This window comes from Gavialis gangeticus, unplaced genomic scaffold (genome assembly GCF_001723915.1).
Source record: "Gavialis gangeticus isolate Ggan-Ray unplaced genomic scaffold, GavGan_comp1, whole genome shotgun sequence".
NCBI lineage: Eukaryota > Metazoa > Chordata > Crocodylia > Gavialidae > Gavialis > Gavialis gangeticus.
The window spans coordinates 23,187,740-23,195,644 of NW_017729025.1; the positions used below are offsets into that span (position 1 = coordinate 23,187,740).

Here is a 7,905-nt window from a genome sequence, read left to right on the forward strand (position 1 = left end):
CTTGAGATCTTTTGAAAAGTGTCACAGGGTGTCGTGCAGTGTTAGAACTGTTAGGTATGCAAACATGATTCACAAGATAAACCCAGAGATTTCAAACAGAAATCCATAGTGTTAAAAACATTCTGACCTGTTTTGGTCTGAGTCCTGTGCAAAAGAAAAACTGCTCTAGTTGTCCAACTATGGAAAAATACAAGTAAAACTTAAAAGCCAGCATTTTCCAACGGTGTCTTGCCTCTAACAAGGTTGAGAACCACTGCCTTAAAATTAATGCAACCAAGCAACTATAGATATAATATTTTCATGACTGCTCATTATGTTTTTAAATTGATGTACCTTCCAGTATGTACCTTCTTGCTTTTTAAAAGGCATTAAATTATCCATATATTGTACAGCAGTTTACTTTCTGATGCAATACTCTAACTGTACTGGAAAAGAAGTGGCAAGAAACATTTTAATTTCATCTGAAAATTTGTGAGGACAGTTCTGTCTTTGTAAGCCCAGCTCCTTTCCTTTTTTATAGTACCATGTAAAATGCATTGTGAAAACCTTCCACTTGAAGGTGATTAATACTGACATCTGAATTTTTCCAATGTATAAGTAATATCAGCTTTAATAACAGCCATTCACGTCATCCTTTATGTTGCATGACATCTAAAACAGTTTACACAACCCGTTCTCCCAACAGTTCAACCTAACAGTGGAGACAAAAAGTAGGAAAGAAGAATCCTTAAAGGAGAAAAGATAGTCACTTAAACAGCAGAGAGCTGAACAGAAGGCATTTTATATATCATGCCTGCTCTTTAGATTAATAGGAAGAGACCAGATAACTGGAATGGAAAATGGCTGCTACAGCGACCTTTAGCATGCACCATGCTATCCCCGAAAATTAATCTTAAAGTGGATATCCCCAAAATAAATCAGCAAGGATTTACCATCAAGTTGAAAGAAAAGTAGTCTATGGTAAGACTTAAAATTCTTTTTTTAAACCAGTTTTACCTTATTTTGTTATTATTTATCCTATTCTTCCATCCCTTTAATTAGATTAATACCTTTTTCATGACATCCTGTAGGCACTGCAAAGTTGTTTCTTTAATCTCATTTAATAAATGAGATTAAATATCAATTAAAAATGCTAACAGCTATGAACTGTAATGAAACAAATTAATGCTATGAGAGGGATGATCTTCATTAGGAAGAAAAGTATTTAACATAGCCACAAATTTCACTCAACAGCCTTATTAATAGCTCATTATTGTTGCGCCTTTGCTAAAATGAACTTTAACAACATCTCTCACTAGAAAAGGATTATTGTAACCTACTTAAAATTAACAGAGAAAAGCCTGATCCATTTCCCCCCACTCAAACAACAGGAAAAATCTTCTAACATCTTAAATAGCCTGAAAGTTTAGTTAGACAATAAAAGCAACGTAGTTATTTTTAGATCTCTACGGGCATAAAAATACAGCACTAAACTGTGACCTACAGCTATGCACAGCCAAGCATCACATCATGCGACAGTCTTAACTTAAGCTAGGAGCACATCTGTAGCTGCTTCAGACTATCATTATTCATCTCGCTACCAATATCTTTGGATGGATTTAGCAACAAACATCTGAAATTGTTACCATCTTTTTTGTTTTAATTGCTGCTATAGGTGGAACTCAATTCAAAAGGTAGATTTTAATGGACTTTATGGAAAGTACTTGGGAATACTTCTTAGGTTAAAAGGATTTCTTTATGCTACAATATTAAATGCCCTTAGAAACAAAAGAATTCAAGATCCCCTCAGTTCAGAAAGTTATTCTTCTAAGTAAAGTTTCAGTAGGTAAATGAAGAAAACATCTTTTTTTAGCAGTGACAACAGCCTGGAAACAAGATATGCTGGAATAAACAACCTGCAACTCAAGAAGACTCATTTACAACACAGACAAGCACAAAGGTACAGTATGATGTTATTTCACTTAAATTTGTATATTGTTTTGTAGCAAGTATAATTATAAAATACACTCACACAAAAAAAATCTGTAATTTGGAGTCTAGTTCCATTAGATTTCTATGCTGTTCTTCCAGAGACTAATGCGTAATTTTCTATTAAAAATTAACAGGATAAGAATTTTCAAGAATGGAAAATGTAGAAATTCACTCTCTCTAAAAACTGATCAACTATAGTTTACTTGTTAGAGAATTTTTTTTCAATGGGAAAGTTTATTTTGCTAGTTGCATACTTACAGCATTTCAGCATGGCAATTTATCAAAGGATATTTTCTACTCTAACAACGTATTTTCAAATACCATTATAATTTTGTATGATTTAATTAATCCAATAAAACACAAACATTAAGTGCCACAACAGGCTTTCAATCTTTATAAAACATTAAGTGTATGTCAGATCTGATTTTGGACTTGAGAATTAAGTTGCACAGCAAAATATTTTACCACTGAACATATGCACAACTATATCATAAATACACTGAATACTTTCTGGATTTTCCATTCATATCTTAAATGGCCAACATTACAGTTTATGAGACGATTAAACATTATGGTTCTTCATAGCTTAAAAATGCCACTTTTTGGCTGGATGAAATGGCCCAAAAACTATTCCTACAAACCTACACAATACCCTGGCTCAGAAGTAGTGACAAAGACCCTGCTGAGGGAATTGAAATGGCACCTGAAAGAGCGTGAAAGATTAGTGCAAGAAATCGAAAATGAACAAAGAGTCCAGAAAACCAGCGTGGATTACAACTGGCTGAAGAACTATCAAAATCCTCAAGCCACAATCCCAGCTACTGAACAAAGGCAGCTTGAAGCTCTTTGCTCCCAAATTCAACCTTGTCAAACTGGAACTGTCCTCAGCAGGTAATTTCTCCTTACAATTACTGTAATTTTCACTTAACAGCAAAAAATAATTTCCCCCTTATTCTTCTTCAGAGTTAATTAAGTCTGGCTGTGATTCCAACCTCCCCTTTCCCCCCAAAACCAAACAGACTGGGCATTTAAATGGAGAGCTTTAGTGTCCTACAGCTCTTCTAGAAATAGCCTGAAATTTCATAATGTGAAATACTGAAAACAGCTTCTACCCCTGTGTTTTGAGATGAAACAAGAAAAACAAGAAGCATCTATAATACTTAGACTTCCATACCTAAACGTTATCAGCTTTCCTCTCATTTACCTGACGACCACAGGATTGTTAACAATGTAATACTGTATAAACAAAGTCAGACTTCTCAGAATTTGTAGAGACTAAAATTAAGTTTCTCAAAGTTGGCTCATGTAACTGAAGGGTGTTTTAAATCAATTTTTTTCCTTGTTGAAAGAGAATTTCATAAACCCCCCTAATTAGTATATTTTATGTAATTATATATGCCTTGTAGCACTATGTAGAAAACCCAAAAGCAAACTTATGCTCCTTTTTAAGCCCAGAAATACCTGAGGGCAAAAGTCATCTTAAATCAATTTAGCCAAATGGCTCAACACAAAAAAAAAAAACTTCTATCCTTCTTAACACTTGCCTTGCAACCAAATGCATTGTAAGAGCTTTTCTTTCTCTCTTATATGAGAAGAGCAAATGCGACTATAACACAGGTTATGAAACAAGAGCAGGAATACCTTTATAGAAGAGTCAAGCACTGAAATCAGATTTCAATTCTCATTTGTTTCTAGATTTCGTGAAGTTTTGGCAGAAAATGATGTCTTACCATGGGAAATAGTCTACATATTCAAGCAAGTGTTAAAAGATTTTCTAACTACTATTGAGAGAGAAAACCAACAAGAGCAACTAGTAGATGTATGGAATACAAATTGTTCTGTACACATTACTGCATCTAGCGACAGCTCTAACAAATCGGACAAAGATGAAATCCCAACAGTTTCAAGTTATGTTGACAAAAACACACAAAGCATGTTTCCTACTTTCTCCCATAGAATCTGGAACCTACCACATTATTACCCAACAAGTTAAGTTTTTTCTTCAGCCAGTTCTCAGTTCTCTTCCAGTCTAGAGACATATAGAAATAAGAAATATAACATTCTCCTCTTTATTGCAAGGTCTGAATTTTAAATCCCTCATTATAGTCTACATATATTTTACAAATCTGAAAGAATTAGAATAATCCCATTTTTACCATTCTTATTCCCGCAACGATATTGTGTTTATGGGAACCTTTTCACCAAAAATGTACCTAAACTTTTATAAAAAGTGTTGAAACAATCCTGTTTTCTTACCATACTTACAGCATGTACTATAACAAGCTCAAGTTGTTTTCCATATTTTGGAATATGATCACTGTGCAATGTGTTAGCAGGGACTTCTACTTTGTGATCTACATATAGTTTTTTAGCTTCTAAAGGAAACTTATAGTGTGAGATGGATGCTTTAAAATAGTAAACAATTTATATTCAACGTAACTGAGAAAAATTTTTAACTGAACTACTATTTAACAAATTCAAGAACCTGTGAAAGGGAAAAAGTCTAATAAAGGTATAACATACAGTACAAATGGTTAGTTTTCTGAACTGTGCTCTGCATAGGCTGCAACACTATGACGCTAATGAAGTGAATGAAAACAATCTGGATATTTACCTCATTTTAATGGTTCATTCTCTCTCCTTGAAGATATCCAACAACAGCGTTTCATTACCTTCACCTCTTGCCTTTTACTGGGAGAAATTATCCTGCAACCCAGATTCTGAACTAGCTCTCAATGCTTTGGTATCTTACAGTATCGGGTTTTGTAGAACGATAAACAAGTCAAGCATTATTCTGGGAGGATATAGGTTACTTGGTTATTTAAAATTAAAAAGTATAAACATTTTGATTTCTGTTGCTGCTTTGAGGTCTAATAAAAAGCTGTATTAGACTTAACTAACACGTACTAGCTGTGGTCACAACTGGCACAACTAGAGCAGAAAAATCAATGAAAACAGATGCCAGGACCCACATTTGCTGCAACTGTGCCTCGCCTCTGTTACAGAAAAAAGATCCGTGCCTCTTTCTGTTCCACAAACCATCTGACTCCAAACTTGCTTTTCCTTTTTAATCTTAGACCATAAAAGAATTGTCTCTCAATTGTAAACATCCTATTCAGAAAGTATGATACATAAAGTATCGTACAGAGAAAACCTTTTTCCCCCTATTATTTTCTAAGAGTATACAGAGACAGTTTGATAGAGTTCCTTGGACAAAAAGTATAAATGAATCTGAGAAATGTCCCTAGATTTTCAGGTCAACACACTTCCTTCCACAAAACTGCTTACAATACAATACAGTGAAGTTTGAGCAAATTAAGCTTTCCCAAGAAGCTAGGCTTACAGTACCATTATAGCTCTTAAAAACACTAATCTTTGGAAATACAAAGCACAAGCCTTGTTTAAAAGTACTGGAATACAATACATATTTGTAATTGAAATTCAAATTTACAATTAAAAGCTAAGCTATCTATACCAACCTCCCTTCATTTAGTACTTTGCAAGACAGCCTAAAGAAAACTTCCTGAAAGTTTAAACATTTTTTTCTTAACATCTTTAATAAGTCCATGTAGCACAGATGTCAATCTCAGTAACAGAATTTTCCTGGCCTCACAAGCTTTTTAAGGGCACTGGAAAGTCTATGACAAGCATAAATAGGCTCACTGGAGGCTTAGTCCTCAGAAGAATCTGAAAGATAAAAGACAGCAATTCACTGGCAGCAAGACGGTAAAATAAAGACGACTTCTGAGACTTGCAAGCAAATAGAGTCGGTACAGAGAAAAGAAATCAGCGGATCATTCTATAATCCAATCATGGGAGCAGAGTTTCTTTTCTAGGCCTTTCAGAAGGTCCAGACGGACAAGTGCCATGGCAGATTCAGGAGAATAGGGGGAAAGAGGTAAGTGATAGGGCTGTGCAAAGCTTTGGGTGCTGATTCAATTCAGAGTAGATTTGGCCCGATTTGTCTGCCAAATCTCCGAATCGGATCAGGAGACCAATAAAAAGGTCCAAATTGATTCAGAAAAGATTGTGAGAAAGATTCGGACAGTCTCCACTCACCACTGCAGGGAGCTGGACCCAGACTCCGTGTCAGTAAGTAGGGGATGGGGGAGGGCTGAAGGAGGGGGAAAGGGACCATTGGGGGAACCCCTGCCAGGCCCCATCCCCTGCCTCCTCCCCCAACTGTCCTAAGCCCCCCTGACTCTTGCCCACTCTTCCAGCCCCATCAATGGCTGCTCTGCCCAGCCCCAGCTCTTCAAAAAAAGCCTTGCGCTCACCAGCTCCTGCCAGGGGGGTGGGAATCCCCACTGCCCTGTGCTGCGTGGGGGCCTCTGCCACAAGCCCCCATCCCCCACCCACCCAGCCCCAGCATCCTGGCACTTGACAAAAAAGCCCCGCATTCATCAGCGGCTGCTGCTGTGGCCAGAGGCCTCTGGGTGCTTGAGGCAGAGCCCCCACACACAATGAGGGGCATTCCCCTCCAACCTGACAACAGCTGGTGAGTGCAGGGTACTTTATAAAAAAAGCCAGGATACTGAGGCCCGGCGAGGCAGTCATTGACAGGGCTGGGAGAGCGGTTGGGTGGGGGGGCTTGTGGCAGAGCCCCTCCCCCCCTTCCATGCAGTGCAGGGCAATGGAGGGCAGCAGGGATCTCCCCCCACCAGCCCCAGCAGGAGCCAGTGAGTGCAGGACTTTTTTTTTTTAAGTGCTGGGCCTGGGCAGGGCAGCCATTGCCGGTGTTGAGACCTGTTTGATTCACCAAATCAGATTCAACCAAATCAATCTGGGACAGCGATTCACATCACTGAATCGAATCAGTGTCCCCCGAATTGGATGAATCCAAAGCGAATCCTAGCTGCTTTGCACAGGCCTAGTAAGCAAGTATTTGCCATTTCTGAAGCTCATAACAAAAGATAAATCACTGGAGCCCTTGATGAAATTTTTTCCTATTGCCAAAGTTTGCTAGTGAATGAGTTATACTTTGAGTTCTCTCTCTGCAGGACAATGAGAAAATTAACTAACCAGATCTCCAGAGAGTTTGATCTTACTAGACTTGATATTTCAACCGGTCTTGTGACAAAACATGAAATTATCTGACTTAAAGACATTTTGACCAAGTACACTAGGTCTCCGCTTTGAAAGTCCACTTTATTAGATACATTTTTCCTTTTTTTCTTTTTCAGTTATATAGTAAAAAAAAATAGCAAAAAGTTTACAATTAGAGTTGTGGAATGTTAATTCTTTTATGGGGGGGAGGGGGAAGGCAGAGTAGGGAGTCTAAAACTTGTGATCTTCAAAATAGGCAGAAAAATTGCCAATTACTACTTATTGTAAACGTCACAGGGGAGACCATGAGTCAGTGAGTAGAGGATGACAAAATTAAGTTTAAAATAGAAAATCAGTTCCATGAAGCAGTTGATAAAACTCATGGTGTAAAAAACAACTAAATTCCATTTATAGACAAGAAACTGATAATTTGATTTGTTAAATACAAAATTCTGGTTAAAGAGTGAGAAAGACGATAGAATGTATTTGCTTGGCCAAAACAAGTGAATTACAGGTGGGATTTCTTTAAGATATTATCTGATGGCTAAAGCAGCCATGATTTCACAATAGCTAAGCGGCAACGGCAAAGTAAAGATAGCAACTAGATATAGGAAAAATTCTAAGATTATAAAATCTGTAGTCTGTCTGTCTGTCCATAACACTTTATCTGCACTCTGGCCATTTCAGTAGCCAGTCAGAGTGCTCTAGATGGACAGGACAGATGGCGCAGCACTGCCATGACAATGGGGACTGAGGGGCCAGAGTTTTTGTGGGACTACGGGGCCGGAGGCCGCCCTCCCCCACCCCGGTCCTTGGAGGCAGAGGGGGATGGCAGGGACTGGAGCCCCACCATAACAGAGGGGATGGAGCCAGGGGGCAAGGCCAGCA

At 38.0% G+C, this 7,905-nt stretch overlaps 1 protein-coding gene across 2 annotated transcripts; it reads left to right on the top strand.

Annotated features, from left to right (window-relative positions):
* Window positions 1-691: 691 nt before the first annotated feature.
* On the top strand, window positions 692-4,820 carry RD3L (retinal degeneration 3-like). Of its 2 annotated transcripts, none has more exons than XM_019518494.1 (4): window positions 692-960; window positions 1,853-1,939; window positions 2,557-2,862; window positions 3,667-4,820. In XM_019518494.1, the coding sequence occupies exons 3-4, from the start codon at window positions 2,564-2,566 to the stop codon at window positions 3,962-3,964; spliced, it is 597 nt and encodes a 198-aa protein (XP_019374039.1). In that variant the 5' UTR covers window positions 692-960; window positions 1,853-1,939; window positions 2,557-2,563; the 3' UTR covers window positions 3,965-4,820. The 2 variants fall into 2 exon arrangements, with proteins under 2 accessions (XP_019374039.1, XP_019374038.1); XM_019518493.1 differs by lacking the exon at window positions 692-960 and adding an exon at window positions 1,205-1,673.
* The last annotated feature ends 3,085 nt before the right edge of the window (window positions 4,821-7,905 follow it).

What these genes read in the sequence shown, in the direction of transcription:
- RD3L (XM_019518494.1), top strand. Translation starts at nt 2,564, where the DNA reads ATGCCACTTTTTGGCTGGATGAAATGGCCCAAAAACTATTCCTACAAA. An exon ending in ACTGGAACTGTCCTCAGCAG is followed by an intron (nt 2,863 to 3,666) that starts GTAATTTCTCCT and finishes ATTTGTTTCTAG; the next exon opens with ATTTCGTGAAGTTTTGGCAG.